General features: G+C 40.9%; 2 protein-coding genes across 3 annotated transcripts in view; one reads left to right on the top strand and one right to left on the bottom strand.

The window, feature by feature from the left end:
• Positions 1-560: 560 nt before the first annotated feature.
• On the bottom strand, positions 561-15,489 carry RWDD4 (RWD domain containing 4). Its single transcript, NM_001286853.1, has 8 exons — positions 15,258-15,489; positions 11,925-12,005; positions 8,970-9,079; positions 8,731-8,878; positions 6,686-6,803; positions 3,884-3,933; positions 3,745-3,747; positions 561-943 (listed from the first exon to the last, which is right to left on the bottom strand). Exons 1-8 carry the CDS (start codon positions 15,279-15,281, stop codon positions 911-913), a joined length of 567 nt encoding a protein of 188 aa, NP_001273782.1. The 5' UTR covers positions 15,282-15,489; the 3' UTR covers positions 561-910.
• A 211-nt stretch (positions 15,490-15,700) lies between these two features.
• The window catches only part of TRAPPC11 (trafficking protein particle complex 11), a 48,587-nt gene continuing 47,033 nt past the window's right edge, over positions 15,701-17,254 (top strand). The window contains exon 1 of one of the 2 annotated variants that reach the window (XM_038560440.1): positions 15,701-15,873. The gene's annotated coding sequence lies outside the window, so the exon portion shown is untranslated. The remainder of the gene's footprint in view (positions 15,874-17,254) is intronic. The other variant, XM_038560439.1, reaches the window with a different exon arrangement.

The raw sequence follows: 17,254 nt of genomic DNA, 5'->3' as shown, positions 1-17,254 counted from the left end.
TATACTTGAAAAGAAGTAAGACTTGAAACGTGGTTTTATGTTAAACCATTGAGAAGATCTCTGTTACCAGATAACCACAAACACACAGTAACAGATAAACAGGAATTTATTAAAACCATTGTCTCCAACAATACAAAAATTAAATATTAAGGCATCTTTGACTCCCATCTTGGTGTATGCAGCAAAGAGAAATGTTTTCAATGGGAACCAACACTTCTGTTCAAATGCTTTCGAACGTATTTGGCAGATTTGTTTTTATATCCTCCTACTCCACATACAGCTGGAAACTCTCATTGCCAAGTATGACCCAAATGAAGGAAAAAGTATAAACAGATACTTGTTTATTAAAAAGTAGTTCACTCTTGAAAAATAAAAAGGAACTATAAAGAATGGTATGTATAAAGCTCAAATACTAGTATTTAAATTTCTCTGAAGCAATTTATGCTTCAGTAATTGAGAGAAAGAAGAGATGAAGACTTCACTAAGATGAGAAGTCTTAATATGGATCATGCCGCAGAATAACTGTTCACTCAATATTCTCCACTGGGATGAGAGTTTCAAAAAGGCTTCCTGCTCCTTTAAAAAATATCACATCCACTAGGATAAGATCATATAAACTCACATTGATTATTTATTATTTCCCATTTTGTCCATTTACAAAGCTCAACCATCTTCAAAAATAATGCTAAACGGTAACATTTCACCTTTTATTAAGGCAAGTTTGTGAAAATAATTTAATACAACCAGATCTCTTCATGAACTTTCAGCTTAAAACATTTTTTACATAAGAAACATACAAAAAAATTCTGTTTTATAAAAAGCCACCTCAATAGCAGAAAAGAGTAATGAAGGATTTTGAACCCAGTTTACTTTTTAAAGGATGCTCTTCTCTTGTCTTCAATTCCAAGTACTATTCATCATCTTTAGAGCCAGTTTTGCTTAACTACAAAAAAAAAAAAAAAAAGATAAAAGACATAGTCAACAAAATTAAGCTATCATATTATCTGAATTCATTATTTTCACTTAATATAAAAGAAACATATTTATGGTTGATAGAACAACAAACAGATAACAAAGTTCATGTAACTTATACCATCTACAGCTTTCACCATATTTAACTACTTTTTAACTTCAGGCTCAGCTACTCTAGGATTCTTTAAAAATACAACCTCAATAGAGCAAGGGGGGGAAAATCCCTCAAAGCTTTCCAAGAAATAAATTGGAACCAAGAATATATGAAAGGTACCACTTATAAAATGAATGACATTCTATTTTTGTTTTCTATCAATAAACTCTTGAAATTAAAAAAAAAAATTGTGGCTAAAAAAACTACAAATGAACAGTTCTAAAAATGGGATAAAAAATTTTTTTTAAAGATTTTATTTATTCATGATAGTCACAGAGAGAGAGAGAGAGAGAGAGAGAGAGAGAGAGGCAGAGACACAGGCAGAGGGAGAAGCAGGCTCCATGCAGGGAGCCCGACGTGGGATTCGATCCCAGGTCTCCAGGATAGCGCCCTGGGCCAAAGGCAGGCACTAAACCACGGCGCCACCAAGGGATCCGTGGGATAAAAATTTTAAATTGAAGGTCTTTTCTGATAAAAATCTATAGAACTTAGCAAATGGCAGAGAGGGAAGTTCCTAAAGAACACACAAGCAATTCTGACTAAAGACCCAGCCAAGAAATCCAAGTTGAAGCCAAACCCTGAGGACCTCAGAGAAATGTGGGAAGCTGTGAAAAGCAGAAACTGCTAATGTTCTTGAACATTGAGGCCCCAGCTCCTCTTCCCACTTTGATCATCTTAAAGAGCTTTTTTTTTTTTTTAATTTACGTTATACCTACTGCATTTGAATTGAAAACTGAGAAACTGAATTCATGTAAAAGTAACAATAAACTCATTCATTACATGATAACTGAGTAACATTTCTTAAATGAAAAGCTGCATTTTCTAAAACAAACTCATAAAACTTAATGTGAAGAATAGGAGTGTTTTACATTTTTTGTGAACTTCCTTATTACCAAGGTCCACAGAAGACAGCTGGGTTTTTCTGCTTCTACAGTTATGCTGGTATAATGGAAAACAGCTAACAAGGACACAGTATGAGTACGAAGAACAAGCTGAGTTAATATAAAAATGCACATACTTAGATTCTAGACCTACTCACTACCTTAAAAATTCTGGAGAATACAAGAATATAAAAGCACACATTTTATTAGTGCTCTAACAGAAGAGAATTAGTGATGGCATCATCACACTTCATGGAACCTCTGCTAAACACCACCGTTCACTTGTGGGAGAATGAAGAAAAAAGGCAAAGGACACCTTAATATTATGATGTAAATAGTTTTGACCTTGCAGACCCCCAGAGGGCCTCCAGGGTCTCCCAGGGATCCCAAGATCACACTAGGAAACTACCAGCTTAGGGTAGCAGATTCTGAGTCTGGACCACACCTCCGTGGTAACTTCCCTCTTAAAAACAGCTTCGCCTGTCTCCCAAGATGACTGGATTTTTTAAATCTTAATTTCTATTTCTTGAAATTTTGATTTATATTAACAAGGACTCTATGAAAAACAAGCAGAAAACTAAATTTCTGGAGTTAGGGAAGGAGAAGCACCATCTATCTTTGGATTAATCACATTACTTTTTGAGCCTGTGTGGAAAAGACACACTCTCACTGTGAAGCCTGAAGCTGGAAGCACTTGAAGGAGGGAAACAACTTAGCTGGTGAGGTACACACATGCATACCTAAGGACAACATGGTGTACCCATCAGGCTGACCATACACAAACATCCCGAATGTGGCGGCCCTCTTGTCCAGGAAGCGGACAAGAAATACTGCTCCTTTATTCCAACTGTGTTTGGTTCCCTAATCCCAGGTTATATTTTTCTACTAGATTCTAGAAGCACAAATGATGATTTTAAATAGTTTGTATGGCAAAGGTCTCCCATGGCCCAGACAGCTGACTTCAAATAAACTTTAAGAATGTTCTGCTTAGGGCAGCCCCGGTGGCGCAGCGGTTTAGCACCGCCTGCAGCCCAGGGCATGATCCGGGAGTCCCGGGATCGAGTCCCACGTCAGGCTCTCTGCATGGAGCCTGCTTCTTCTTCTGCCTGTTGCTCTGCCTCTCTCTCTCTCTCTCTCTCTCTCTAAGTAAATAAAATCTAAAAAAAAAAAAAGAATGTTCTGCTTATAAATACCCAGATTTGTGGGTCCCGGTTAAAGTCTTAATCTTTAACTCCCCTCAGATCATATTAATGACTTCTCACAGCAGTCCTGGCACTAATTGGCATGTAAAATTCATCTTGTGAAGTCCTACAAAGAGGATTAACTAAGCCTCACTTTAATATATGGGAAGCTACAAATAAGAAAAAATATTGAGAGCAGTTGGCAAAAAACTTTGAAGTGAAAAGTAAACAACTTTAAGAGAAACAGAAATCCTTCTTGACAATGGTGGGGAATCTTCATCTAGGGTTTGTCTTTAAAACAAAAAACAAACAAACAAAAAAACCCCACTAATTTCCACTAAGAAATCAAGCATTGCTTCCTAGGATGAATACTACGAATCACAGGCATTTTCGTTCTTCAGATGCACTTATATAAACAGTTGTACATTATTGTACTTATAACTTAGATTCACAGATTTTTCCTTATTTTTTTAAAAAAAGAAAATCTAATGCTGAGGTTGTAGGAAAGAATATTTCAAAATATTCTTGTAGTGAAAGATACTTCAAAAATACTTACATGCTGCAGTAGAAAAGGAAATACGCATCCCAGCAAAATTCAAAGGTTGAGGCGGGAAAGAAATGAAACATATAAATTTCGTTATTTGATGGCGGACTTATAACAATTTTTTGAAGCCCAGAAGAGAAGTGTTATATACCTTCACCACGTCCACCCAGTTCCATCCTCGAGGAAGTTCTCCTTTGTGATCTGGAGGATAAAAATGGTAACTTTATTTCTAAGACCAAGCAATAATTTTTATAGTAATCAATACTCTACTACTAAATCAGCTTTTATAGACTATCCTGCACAACAAATAGATTAAAATCTTAAATCCTGCATTTTCAAGCTGGAAAACTAGTTTATCATCATTGTGAACTGGAAGCACCATTCTCCTGGGGATACTTGCAAAGTAATTCATATGTACTCCCTTTTCATATTTACCCTATTGCCATTCCTGGTGAAATCTGGTATTAGGGAAAAAACATAGAAGTGAGGTGGAAATGCTAGGAAGAGGAACTAATCAATTTATTAATTTCATGCACTTGTACAATTTTACCGCTTTTTTAAGGTCTCATATTATTTAAGCAAGAAACTGTGTTACTTTACTGCTTCATGAGGGTTTTTACTACGAAGCTGGGTTCAAGCCAAGAGTTCTTTTAATTTTTTTTTTTTTTTAAATTTTTATTTATTTATGATAGTCACACAGAGAGAAAGAGAGAGAGGCAGAGACACAGGCAGAGGGAGAAGCAGGCTCCACGCACCAGGAGCCCGATGTGGGATTCGATCCCGGGTCTCCAGGATCGCGCCCTGGGCCAAAGGCAGGCGCCAAACCGCTGCGCCACCCAGGGATCCCCCAAGAGTTCTTTTAAATCAAGGTCTGGCCTTGAGACTAAGAGGTATCCTGGCCCACTTATTAGTAACCTTTGTGGTCTGATATAATAGTATTTAATCTAACATTGTTTATAATCTGGCAGGACTTTAATCTGTTGAGAGTGCTTGAAAACAAACTCATACTTTATATAAAAATATATATATATAGCTTACAAAGTAATTTCATTCTTATAACAGAATATTCAAACTTGAAGAATAATATAAAAATGTTTTAATTTAAAAAGGCCTGATTTCCTTTATGCTTGATATATTTACATATATTTCATTTTATGAAATCTTTAAAATCGACATTCAAAACCCATACATTAATTTTACACAAGGAAGACTAACCTATTGATTCCTTTTTTTTTTTTAAAGGTCAGTTTATTTATTCATGACAGACATGGGGGGAGGGGGGAGAGAGATATAGGCAGAGGGAGAAGCAGGCTCCATGCAGGGAGCCCGATGTGGGACTCGATTCCGGGTCTCCAGGATCACACCCTGGGCCAAAGGCAGGCACTGAACTGCTGAGCCACCCAGCAATCCCCTAACCTCACGATTCTTATAAGACAGAAGCAGTATTAGTATTACTGGGCCTCAATCCTAGATGCTAATGTCTCTTTTCTCCATGCCAATAAAAATTTTATCTCATTGTTTACTGGTTATAAGGAGCATGGGGGCAGATCACCAATTTCATTAAGTAAAACTTACCCACACAGTACCATCATGGTCCCATTAAAATTTTATTTAGAGTACAAGCTCCAAATCACAAAATCTTCTACCATAATTATAAAGAGAATGCCTTTTAATTGGGCATCATAAAAAAAATGGAGATGGGGAAATGATAAAGGGAATGATCATACGTCATTGTTTATGAAAGCAACAGTTAATGAACTGACAAAAATGCTACAGCATTAAAAAAGATTAGCCAAGTTCTAGAAAACGGATTGCAATGGTTGACAATTCACTGCTTCAGTGTTCATGCTTTACTGCTGCTTTGACATTAGGTATAATGGATTCCCAGATTTTTAATTTCACAAACCATTACAACTTCAAAAGTGTATTTTGAGGGCCAACATGGGGTTGCTATCTTTTCATTCTGCCACGTAGGACATTAAACAAAACATAAACCAAAAACTTGCCATCACTTTATAAAAGAAAGGGTATTATTTTAAACTTCCTCACCAAAGTAAAAGGATCAGTTCCTTTCTTTTTTTTTTTAAATAAGTTTATTTTTTATTGGTGTTCAATTGCCAACATACAGAATAACACCTAGTGCTCATCCCGTCAAGTGCCCCCCTCAGTGCCCGTCACCCATTCACCCCCACCCCCCGTCCTCCTCCCCTTGGATCAGTTCCTTTCAATAAAGGGCAGCTTGTAACCTTATACCAAGAACATACACACATTCAGACATAAATATGCATGGATACTTTTGTGTATGTATAAATAAATATATACATTTCCTTAACTGGAAAAAAAGTTTACAGACTGATACCAATTTGCAAATTTTTAAATAGTGAAATCAAATATTATTGGTGATATGAGCTGGGATTTATAACTCTCTTTTGAAGGTCCATAACAAAATGACTCTGGTTTAGGAGACACAGAATTTATATTCTTAAATCTTATTCTAATTGTATAAATAAATCAACTACAGACAAAAATTATATTTATTGTCCTAAAATCTAATGGTATACCAGATTTCATTTCAAATGAAAGCTGTAGTTCAAAAAATTTTTAGAAATACACATATCTGCCATGGAGGTAAACAAATAGGAAAATCCCAAACATGTCAGAAAGGGTATAAGTAGGACACATTTTGTATGCTATTCTACTATTTTCCAACCTAAAGACTCATTCTATAGTTATTTTGCCACTCAGTTACCTTCTCCTCAAATGGCTATCTCTCGTGATAAAGTGGTAGTATAGATTTTCAACATACATTTGTGACCTAACACAGTGTCTGATCGAAGTGTTCCAGGAACGAAGAGTAAAGAACTACTCTTCTAAACCGAAATATACTTATTAAACCCTCATATTATACTAAAAAGGAACCCATTTATCTGTTATAAAAAAAATAAACACAAACCTGTTTTATCTGCCAGCTTACGTTTCTGGGCTTTTGAAAGCTGTTCTTTTTTGTCTTTTTTCTTACTCGATGGGGCTGTATTAGGAGTTTCAACGGAGATGATACTGCTTATGGGGATCTAGAAAAAAGCAAATAATTCCTATACTGATGCCTTAGAACTTACTGAATTATACTAAGTATGTCTACATCCTTCAGTGAGTTGACAATTTTTAGATACGTGAAGCAAAAGAATCCTGTATTATAATACCCATTTATTAGATCAGGTGCCATTAGCACATTTTTTTTTTTTTTTTAAGATTTTATGTATTTATTCATGAGAGACACAGAGGGAGGCAGAGACACAGTCAGAGGGAGAAGCAGGCTCCCTATGGGGATCCTGATGCGGGACTTGATCCCAGGACCCTGGGATTATGAACTGACCCAAAGGCAGACGCTCAACCACTGAGCCATTCAGGTGCCCAGCACATTGATTTTATTCTCAGAGTTCCCACAGAGGGACTTGCATAATGTCAGTTCAACTGTTGTAACCAGCTCTCTGAGAAAGAAGACCTGATATCAGCATTATGTTGAAGCCCTGAAGTTCTAAGGTAATTTTACAATTCAGTTAATTTGCTTTATTTGGAAATTTAAATGTCTTTAGAAAAATCACAAGTGTCTACCTATAAAACCCTGGTTCCCTGAAGAAACGAAGAAAAATATTTTAGGGGGCGCCTGCATGGCTCAGTCAGTTAAGTATCCAACTCCTGATGTCAGCTCAGGTCATGATCTCAGGGTTGTGAGATCAAGCCCAGTGTAAGGCTTGGAGCTCAGCGCAGAGTCTGTTTGAGGTTCTTTTTCCCTCTCCGTCTGCCCCCGCCCTGCACATGCGTTCTCTCTCCATAAATAAATAAAATCTTAAAAAAAAAAAGAGAAATATTTTAATTTAGATTCATGTAGTCAGAGTGTAATAGACAAAATTTTAAATGCTTACTAGGTGCCCAGCACTGGTGTGGATGTTGTATATACAGTACTCATTTGAGCCTTACTACAATCTTAGGACATAGATACTATTATAATCCCTGTTTTACAAATGAAACCCAGCACCCTTTCCCTCTACCAAAAAAAGTCACACAGTAAGTGTGCAGTGAGGCTTTTCAGGGCCATGCAGTCTGGCCCATAGTCCACAAGCTTTGCTACCACCTTCTGCTGCTTCTCTAGCTGCTCTCAGTGCTCTCCTGTGTTCTGTCAGGAATGTGGAAGCCAGAACTGCTCAAGGACAAGACACACAGCCTCTGCTCTCAAAAAGCTTCCCGCTTGGTTCACAGAGTCAACAGACTCTGACCATGCGAAGTCTTTTAGGACATGACCTGGTGCAAAGGGGTCTAATGCACAGGTGCCTATGATCATAAAAGATGATGATTTCCTAAAATACGTTTAGAAGTAAAATTGTTTTTTCCCATTAAAGTCTCTTTAAGCTGGCACTCTTTAGGTTCAAAGTGAACTGTGACAGGACTATTCACAACTAAAGAAGGCTCATGAAGAAAGTAATTTCAAATGTATTTTAGGACTATGTGAGAAATCCTCCACCTGAGCTTTATGAAGACATTAAATAAATGTAAATATTTGGTTCAACAACATCTCAGTTTTGGAGGGCACATTAAGTATTTTAGTCCTTTTTTATTTTATTTTTTAAAGATTTTATTTACTCATGAGAGACACACAGAGAGAGGCAGAGACACAGGCAGAGGGAGAAGCAGGCTCCCTGCTGGGGGCCTGATATGTGGGACTCAATCTCAGGATCCTGGGATCATGACCTGAGCCAAAGGCAGACACTCAACCCCTGAGTCACCCTGATGCCCCAAGTCTTATATGAAGGGTAAGATCTAGAGGATTTGATTTCATTTTTAAAGTTAAATAAACACTAAGAAATCTAAAATTCACTCTTCTTATTTTAGCTCAAATGTAATTCATTTAAAATTTAACACAAAATTTCCTTCCAATTTAAAAAAATAATAACTAGTAAAGATGAATTAGCGGAGTGAAACCAATTCAAAGCGCGAGCTCACCGTAGAATTCACAGGCTGGTGATTCTCCATGAACTGCTCTTTATTGTCCTTGGCGTACTCAAACAACGTGTAGGTCATGGCAGTCCCGAGATTGACCTCTACCGCTTCCTGTAACTTGGCTAATATGCTCTGCTTTACAGCCGATGATCTACAATGCACAAGAAGTATACCGCTGAGAGACACATGAGAGATAGCATTACCAAAAGAAAGAAAACCAATGAAAACAGAACATTACTCACATGGTGTTGTTAAAAAAAGCGTTCATAGATATAATTGGAGGTGTTTGGGGATATGTTTCTGTCCAGGAAATCTCTATTAAGAAGGCTTTGGGATCACCATTTTCACCTATCTGAAGAAAAGGGAAATCTTAGGCTTGTAAAAAGTGATACAAAGACAGAATATTTAATTATAACTTTTAAAATGATGAATATTGCTGATGCTCATGATCAGATTGGACACGTAATACTCTGAAAAGTTCAGGGTCCAGGCTAAGACTTGGCAGGGGGTGAGAGCTGTATTAATAATAGAGTCTGACTTGATGTCCATGGCCTGTCTCTCCAACCAGCCCGCCAGCTTTTTTCAGTGTCAAGACTGTCTTACATATATTTTTGTTTTCATCAAAGCTTTTGGAGGACAAAGACAAGACATCAATTGTGGAGGATAGAAAGAGAACGGAGAAAAATAATAATCCACCAACTTGAAAGACCTAATCTTGCTCTAAGTTTTCTAATTGCTAAATCAGAAGAGGCGTTAAGAACAAGTAATTGATATGCATTAGCACAATCTCAAGAGATCAGAAAATGAAATGTAAAATTGAGAGAAAGAAGAAAAAGGTGAAGAGATAAGGTTTAGGAATACCTTAGGCTGCGTGAGAACTTTGAGGATCTATCCTGTTTGCAACCTTCAAGTATGCAATATAGTATTATTAACTAAGGTCACCATGCTGTAAATTACATCCCTCTGACTTATTTTTTTTTTTTATAACTGGAAGTTTGTTATTTTTGACTCTCTTCCCCTGAATAATTTAAAGATGTCTTTTCTATTTTCTTTCTTTTTTTTTTTTTTGCTCTCCCCAACTTTTTATTTAAGACACCTTTTTAGAAAGATTTTATTTATTTGACAGAGAAGGAGAGAGAGCACAAGCAGGGGGAGCAGCAGAGGGAGAGCAAGAAACAGGATCCCCACTGAGAAGAGAATCTGATGTGGGGCTCGATCCCAGGATCATGGCCTGAACTGAAGGCAGACACTTAACTGACTGAACCACCCTGGCCCCCGTTTGAAACATTTTAATCTCAGAGAGAAACTGGAATAGGAGAGCCCTCACTGACATGTATCTTATTTACAAAATACCTTTGCTTCCATCCACTTGTCATTCTCTCCTACAGAATCACTTCCTCCCCTCCCCCAAAGAGACAACGAGAGTGACTCTTTTTTTTTTTTTTCCCTTTGGTTTTTGTTGAACTATTTGAAAATAAACGATGAAACATCCTTAAATACTTATGGGGTAAAGTATTCTAAGAGAATCAGAATCCTCTATTAACAATACTACCATTGTCACACCCAAGAAATTCAACATGGATACAGAGACATTATCTAATTCATTAATCCATCTAAAAAGTTTTCCATTCACATTGAAAGTGTCCTTTAATAAATCACCTCCTCAACCCCACTGAGGTTCATGGATTACATTTGGTTGTCATATTTCTTTATTCTGCTTTTATTTAGAACAATCCCCAGCCACCCTGCCTACCTTTTAATCTTTCATGACAAAAAGAATCTAGGCCACTTTTCTTGTATAATGGCCCCAGATCAGGACTGATTGTTTCCTGCACTCCAATTGGGATTTAATATTTTGGTAGGGACACTATACAGGTGATGTGGATTCATTCCTTTAGCATCATATAAGGAAGCACATAAGATCTCCTGGAACCATCAATGGTTATACTTAGCCTTGATCACTTGGTTAAGGTGATACTCTTCAAAACTCTTCAAAGTTAAGGTACCTCTCCCATTTTGTAATTAACAAGTAATCTTTGGAGTGACACTACAAAACCTGGTGAATATATTGTTTTTCAACAACTTTTCAACCAAAAGGTTTTAGCATCCATTTATGAGCCTTGCCTGAAATGATCAACATGCTGGTGGTTGTAAAATGGTGATTTTTCTAATAAAATTATGGAATGATTCATGAGTCAGCATCTCATCCTTGCATGGGGTGATCCTAATCTCCTCTGTAATATTTTTAATATTTATTTTTTAGATAATAGCAATAGATTAAAATTTTTTTCACCCCAAACCATGACTTGATTCTATCTTGTTCTATCCATGGATTCACCTTTACTCTCCAACCAATAAGTTTTTATTCTCTCCCCCTCACCTTCAATCACAAGACACACCAATATAAGATGAAGCTTAGAAATTATGTTCAATAAATGTAGGGACGTGTTGATATACACCTACGTAAGTCGATGACATAATCAGTTTATTGCCTGTGTTCCAAATACGGAGATAATGAAAAAGTGATAAAAGTAACTTGCTTCATGCAATCACTAAGTCCCTACTCAAGGTGTGTGGAGAAACAAGGTGCCCATGTCTCTTACAGTGCTAGGTACAGAAGATATAAAAATAGAGGTAAGATGGTTCTTGTCTTCAAGGGGAGCAGACATTTAGGTAACTCGCTAAATTGTGGCATGATTAGAAGTCTAAAAGTGATCAAAGTATGAAGAAACAGGGAATGGCCAATTCTGCTTTGAAGTCAAGGGAGAGCTAGGAGACTAGACCCAAACATGTCACAGAGGAGCCTGGGTTAGGCAAGCTTGGAATAGAGATGTGGATTTTAACTCTAGTACTTGTCAGCACCAGCTGGGAAAGCTTGGAAGTTATGATTGAGAGATTCTATCTTTAAGATTAGAAGGCAAGAAACTTTCTTCCATTTCTAACATTTGATAATTCTGCAACAATAAAAACAAGCTCATCTTAGTTTTTAAAAGTTTCGGCATTGTTTTCAAAAGTTAAAAACAATTGATGTTGTGGTGATGAGCTTTCATTCAAATGCTTCAGAAAAACCCGAAAATGTAATACAATTAAACCATTAAATTTAAATAACAAAATCGTTTAAAAAGTAAGAGCATTTTTAGCAAGCTTCCATCTTTTCTAGCAAAGTTGTAAGGGCTCTTCTTCATGTCATGTCTTACCCTATATTGAAATGAAACGGGACTCAATTCCCGGAAACTTTCATCCCCTTCATAAATAGAACGTAGGGCTTCCAGTTCCATCTGAAAAAAAAAAAAAAAAAAAAGATTCAGATGAGTTTTGTTTGGTGGTATAAATGGATTAGAAATAGAGGATCTTTACTTTCTGATTCAAGCTCACTCAACTATGTAAAACTTAGCTACCTTATATGGCCCTTGATGTTTATAACATGGGTATATAATGTATGTAACATATGCGCCTAGAGTAACACAACAATAATACTAATACTACTTTAAGATGATGTGCCAGGCACTCCTAAGCATATCACAGGACACTATCTCACTAATTCTCACATCAATCCTATGAAGAGTATCTTATTTTCTCCAAGGAGGAACATAAGAGTCTGTTGAAAGCAACTCTAGAGCACGTGTCCTTGATCACTCTGCTAAAGAGCAGCCTGGGGTGGAGAGAATATTAAACTTGGAGATGAGAAATACAAACCATAGTAACTCCCCACTATTCACATGTATTATTTATATTTTTAATCCTTCCCACAGAATGATGTGAAACTTGAAAAAACACATAACAAAAAGAACTTTAAAAAATAAAAATGATGGTTAGAAAAATGTTTGACAAGGATCTATCCAAGATGGAAAAAAAGGGACTGCAAGAGGAAATGTAACTAATGGTCCTTGCCTGGAAATATTTCTAGAACACCACGGGCTGACAAATGAGAAGACTCAATCTCTGTTGTGATTGCTGATGAATGCCTGAGAAGAGAAGCAAAGGCAATACTTGGGTACAGGTTTTAGTTTTTAGGTGCACATGATGCATTCTACAAACTAAAGACAGACAAAATTTTAGAACAGACTATTATTAATAGAGAAATAGTTCATGGGGGCCTAGGAGGATAAAGAGCAGTAGTCCCTAAGCCTTGGCAGGCATTTGAAAACCAAGATAAATGTAAGCAGGCCTTCTTAGAGAAGATAACTTTGATGGTACATCAAGGAAGGGCACAGAACAGTCTACCTGGGCTTCTCTTGCTACCTTCCCATGGAAAAAAAATACAGTTCAAGTGGATTTCAGAACAATCAAGATTAGATTAGAAAGAGCCACCTTACGCAAAATATAGTGTTACTTCTCCCGCCCTTAAACCTTTCCTGTATTTTAACTAATGAGTAGGACAGGAACAAAATTGAAGGCAGGGTTATGAAACTGATGAATGAGAATTTGAGGGGACAGTGAATCATGCTGGTGGCACAAAAAGAATTCAAAATGTCCTTGAAAAACCATATAACGAGATGAAATTTTACAAGTAAGTGGAAGAACTTTCGATCCCTAAACATACAAATAGAGGATGAAAAACAAATTGCCTTGTACAGAGTACTTGAAAAGCTGTAACTGACAATAACTGTAGAAAACTGATGCTACAATTTTATTTTATTATTATTTTTTAAGATTTTATTTATTCATGAGAGACACAGAGAGAGAGAGAGGCAGAGACTCAGCCAGAGGGAGAAGCAGGCCCCATGCAGGGAGCCCCATGTGGGACTTGATCCCAAGTCTCCAGGATCAGGCCCTGGGCTGAGGGCAGCGCTAAACCGCTGAGCCACCCGGCTGCCCCAATGCCACAGTTTTAAAACAGGACATAAACTTATAATCTGTCCGCAGACACACGATTCCAAGACTATAAAGGAACAACAACAAAAATGGACATATGGAAAAATGCCAAAAGGAATCATTAGTATGAGAAGAGGACACCTGAAAACCTGGGCAGAGGACTGATTTCAAAGACCTGAAAATCAGTCATGTGGAGGAAGAGACGGAATTATACTGTTAAAATGAAGATCCCTAGAAGAAGGGGAGGTGGGTGACTGGGTGACGGGCATTAAGGAGGGCACATGATGAGATGAGGATTGGGTGTTACACTGTATATGCTGGCAAATTGAATTGAAATAAAATCTAAAAAGAGGATGCTGCATAAACAACAAAACATAAAACAAAGATCCCTAGGCCTCATGGGAATTCCAATTCAGTAAACCTGAGGTACAGTGCAGGCACCTGCTTTTCTCACAACCACCCAGATGACTCTAAGGCAGTGCTCCATGGGCCAAACTTTGAGAAACAGGACGTTACAACGCTTCACTGTAAGAGCTCGTTGGTGCCTGGACTCAGAAACTCACTTAGCAAGAACAGTTTAGAAGGGATTTCAGAGATCGACCAGCTTGCTGGACTTGGGGTCCTTTTAACTTCGATTCCAGGAATCCCATCACATCTAAAAGGGCTGACTTGCAGGGCAGCCCGAGGGGGAGGGCTCAGCCGTTTAGCGCTGTCTTCAGTCCAGGGCCTGGGCCTGGAGTAGCAGGATCGAGTCCCACGTCGAGCTCCCTGCACGGAGCCTGCTTCTCCCTCTGCCTGTGTCTCTGCCTCTCTTTCTCTCTCTCTGTGTGTGTGTGTGTCTCTCATGAATAAATAAATAAAATCTTAAAAAAAAATAATAAAAGGGCTGACTTGCAACAGACATTTTCTAAACGGAGAGTGAATTACTCATCCAGCAGACCTGGATTCTTGTCCTGATTCTACCCCCGTGCTCCCTGTGCAGCCCCGCAGCGTTCACTTTACCTATGCAAACTCTCCTCCTTCACCTGTGCGCATTACACACTTAGACGGTCCCCCTGGAGCTGACCCATATCATTCCCCTGACCAAAGGATTCGGTGTCAAAGTGGCAGTCCTCGAGAAAACACGTGGGGCACAAACCATACGGTGCCGCCGCCGGTTGCACGTATGCTCAGAACAGACTTCCTCTCCCCTGGACAACTAAGTCCCAGATGGAGACGCGATCCCAACAAACAAAAAAGGAAAAAAAAGGCCAGACACGGGGGGCCGCGAAGTGTCATTCTTTTCCTCCCCCCCAGGAAAACTGAACTCTCCCCCTACCTGCCAATAGATTTTTAAAATGTACAGGTGGATCAGATTCCAGGCAGCTTCGCTCAGGACCTAAGCGCTAAATAAGAACAGTGGGGATTGAAGGCGAGCCAGGAGCCCTGGGTCGCCTACCAAGGACACCCGTCGTCTGTCCTATTAGGGAGGCGCGGGGCCACCCGCCCACCCCGCACCCCGCAGCCCCGGGGTTGCAACACCGAAGACAACAGGGGAGGCGGAGGCGGAGGCGGACCCTTCCCGCGCCCGCCCGCCCGGCCTCTCCCCCAGGGGCAGGCTCGCTCCGCCGCAGGGGCGAAGGCACGTGCGGGGCCGCGCGTTCCGGCGTCGGCTGCCGGCCGGGCCTCCCCCGGGGCCAGCGCGGGGAAAGGGGCGTCCAGCCAGCGGGACTCACCTCCTGGTCCTCGTTGGCTCCCATCGCGCCGGTCGGGGGACGCCCCCCCCACCCCCGGGAGGGCGTTTGCGACGGCGAGACAGCGAGAGCAGCGTGGGCGGCCCCGACCCTTCCTCCGCGCTCTCCGCGCCCCGGGGCTGCGGGAGGCACACTCCTCGCACCGCGGACAGAGCACGGCGCGCCACCCGGGCCTCCCGGCAGCGCGAAGCCGCCTGCGGGGCGTCTGTGGGCGGGGAGCCGCAGGCCGCCGAGGGTGGGGCGCCGGCGCCGCACGGCAGCAGCCGAGGCTCCGCCTCCTCCCGCTTCTCGCTTCTCCTATTGGCTCCCCCTGTCCCCACCCCCTTAGCCCACTTCCGACGTTTTGCGGCGCAGCGTTAAGTTTCCGGGGCCGCGGTTGGCGTAGAGCGCTGTCACTCACGCCCGGGAAGTGCTTCCTGTGCGTGCGCAGGCGGGGACCGGGAAGTCTCGCTCGCGGGGACCGGCGGCGGGGCGGTGGCGGTAGGGACGGGCCGCGGCGTTCTGGGGCGCCCGTCCTAGCCCCCCCCACTACCACCCCCGCTCTCCCGGCTGGCGGCGACCGGCTACAGCTGCAGCGGGCCCGGGGCGTGCGGCCTGGGTGAGTCCGGCCCCCGGAGACCGCCGCGGGAGCGAGCTAGAGCTCTGAACAATGCTGGTGTTGGGAGGGGGGGGCGCGTTTTCCTTCTGCTTCTGCAGGTGCAATGCCTGGCATTTGTCGTCCAGCTCGTAAAGAGAAGACGCACCTCTTTCTGGGGCCTTCGGGGGGCAGGGGCGGGGGCGGGGGCACGGTAGCGTCTGCCTGGAGGGCTGCAGCGTTATTGCTCGCTGTGCTCATTGGGCCCCCGGGGCCGAACGCCGAGCCCCCGAGCCCCCGAGCCGCCGGGGATGGTATCTTCCGAAGGAGGGTGGTGGCTTCACGTTCTCAGCACCGTCCCTGCCCCGAATTGTCATTCCTCCTGGGATCGTTTTTTGTAACCCTTCCTGTAGCCTTGCGTACTATATACACCCCCGAACCTCCATTAATTAACCTGCACGTTGCCCCCTTTTTTTTTAACCTGCCACTTTGATGAGGTCGCCTTTCTTTGCAGTATGTCATCCTTTTCAAGAACCTTCCTTATGATTTTCCACGTCAGCTTCCAGTTTACTCCCCTCGCGTTACATGATCTCTCCCATCCAGAGTGTTTCCGACTTTTGCACCTTGTTCCAGGTCGTATAGCTCGTTAGTGGCGCCACTGGCTTCTCCCAGGAGACCTGGGAAGTTCTACAGGCCGTCCTTAAGATCCACACACCTCGGGGCAGCCCGGGTGGCTCAGCGGTTGAGCGTCTGCCTTTGGCCCAGGTCATGATCCTGGGGTCCTGGGATCGAGTCCCACGTCGGGCTCCCTGCATGGAGCCTGTGACTCTGCCTCTCTCTCTGTCTCTGTCTCTCTCTCTCTGTCATGAATAAATAAATAAAATCTTTAAAAAAAAAAAAAAGATCCACACACCTGTCCTTCGCCGGTGTTCTTCCCTTTGCTGTAGAATAAACAGTACCATCCCAAGGGTCAAAAGCTTTTAAAGTAGTATGTGGCAAGAATTTCCCATACGGTTTTCATACGGTAATTTTGGGGACAGAACTGCAGTAATCTCAGCTGGGCTGTCCATTGTGCTAGCCAAGTAGCCACTTCTGGCTATTGAGCATGTGAAATTGGCTAGCCTGATTTGTTATGTGCTGTCAGCGTGGAATACACATCATCAGATAATGAAGACTTAGTACAAAAAAAAAAAGTATCTCATCAATAACCTGTATTAATGTCGAAGTGTTAATATTTTGGACATATTGGTTAAATAGAAAAATAGAATCTTGTTAATGTTAATTCCACCTGTTTCTTTTTTAATATGATTAGAAAAATTTAAAATTACATGGCTCATAACTTCTTTTGAACAGCTCTGTGATTTAGAGCTTCATAAGTCATTTCTAGGTCCCCTTATTTCCACTC

The sequence above is a fragment of the Canis lupus genome, chromosome 16, assembly GCF_011100685.1.
Source record: "Canis lupus familiaris isolate Mischka breed German Shepherd chromosome 16, alternate assembly UU_Cfam_GSD_1.0, whole genome shotgun sequence".
NCBI classification, from domain to species: Eukaryota; Metazoa; Chordata; class Mammalia; order Carnivora; family Canidae; genus Canis; species Canis lupus.
This window is presented reverse-complemented; position numbering and strand designations above follow the sequence as displayed.

Bases quoted from the DNA above. Each gene is read 5' to 3' on its own strand.
- RWDD4 (NM_001286853.1), bottom strand. From the start codon at position 15,281: ATGGGAGCCAACGAGGACCAGGAG. The intron at 12,006-15,257 runs GTGAGTCCCGCT...TTTTTTTTTCAG, and splicing joins GAGCCAACGAGGACCAGGAG to ATGGAACTGGAAGCCCTACG. The intron at 3,934-6,685 runs GTTTGTGTTTAT...TTTATCCTCCAG, and splicing joins TAAGCTGGCAGATAAAACAG to ATCACAAAGGAGAACTTCCT.